The 1,347-nt window shown below is 35.6% G+C and overlaps 1 protein-coding gene across 1 annotated transcript in view; it reads left to right on the top strand.

Moving 5' to 3' along the window:
• The window catches only part of sv2 (synaptic vesicle glycoprotein 2), a gene marked incomplete in the record, with an annotated part of 32,346 nt that overhangs the window by 1,816 nt on the left and 29,183 nt on the right, over positions 1–1,347 (top strand). The window contains 1 exon segment of the mRNA XM_014021009.1: positions 348–437. Coding sequence (XP_013876463.1) covers positions 348–437 — 90 coding nt within the window.

Below are 1,347 nucleotides of genomic sequence, written 5' to 3'. Positions count from 1 at the left end.
ACATAGCTCCTAGGATCATTGGGACACTCAAACCCCTCCACCACGATAAGGTAGCAGCCCAAGGAGAGGAAGATAAGTTTATTTTCTATTTAAACATAAAAACATTATTTTAATAACAACTAAAGGTGACATAGATACTTTATTATGGTATAGTATAGTATTTAAATATATGCCTGAGAAACACATAAAATTGGCCCTTTAAAGCTTGACGTGAAGCTCAAAAAAGTTGATTTTACATAATACCCCACTTTAAGATGTTTTCTTCCAACTTTTGTTTTTATATGAAATGCATGTCACTTAAAGCCTGTGTGATTTTGTGTTTTTACATGTGTTTTATTGATTTATAGGTGAAATCATTTTTGATAGGACACCATTGAATAACGACAATGAAACAGCAACAAAGAAATTGTCTTATGAAGAAGCAGTGGAACAAACAGGTGATCTGCAGTGTTTTTATGTTTGATATTACAAGTTGTGTTCACAAATCTGAGAAGAAATATAGTTAACCCTGTTAAGTATTAAAATGTCTCACATTTAAAGTTGCAGGAAAAATAAGACACTTTAGATTTAAGTGTAAAAATATTGTTCATCCAAACAAAGGTTTGTCAGTCAAAAACATCTCACATTATGTCAGTTGTTATTAATCTCTGCTGTTGAAGCCTGATCTTTTATTTCCCTCAAGAGATAGTAATGCAGATGATTTGTACTGAGCCCTCGAGGGGACATGGGGGATTTTTTCTTTTTACGTTCCCACGCAAAAGTATTACGTTACAATACCTTTTACGTTCCCTCGCAAAAGTCATTTATCACTGTTGTGCTGCCGGTTTATTAACAAACTCACATGTTCACCATTAGCGAGTTAGCCTACTGCTTTAATTCAGCTTCAGAATGAATATATCACACAGCCACGCATGGAAGTATGTCATATGATGATATTTTAACACAGTACAGCCACGCAACATTATTGTCAATTTAACGAAATTGTGGCGACACATTCTGTTTTGGTAACCAGATATTTCAAAATAAAAGTCTGATTTAATTCAGTTCATATCCAAATGAAACTTTTGTGTGGGGACGCAAAACAATATTGCGAGGTAACACAAAAGTATTGCGAGGTAACGCAAAGTTATTGCAAGGGAATGCAAAGGTATTGCGAGGTAACGCACAAGTATTACGAGGGAACGCAAAACAATATTGTGAGGTAACGCAAAAGTACTGTGAGGGAACGCAAAAGTATTGCGAGGGAAGGAAAAGGTTTTGCGAATGAATGCAAAGGTATTGCGAGGTAACGCAAAAGTATTGCGAGGTAACGCAAAGGTATTGCGAGGTAACGCAAAGGTATTGCGA

This window comes from Austrofundulus limnaeus, unplaced genomic scaffold (genome assembly GCF_001266775.1).
Source record: "Austrofundulus limnaeus strain Quisiro unplaced genomic scaffold, Austrofundulus_limnaeus-1.0 Scaffold275, whole genome shotgun sequence".
Classification (NCBI taxonomy): Eukaryota; Metazoa; Chordata; class Actinopteri; order Cyprinodontiformes; family Rivulidae; genus Austrofundulus; species Austrofundulus limnaeus.
This window is presented reverse-complemented; position numbering and strand designations above follow the sequence as displayed.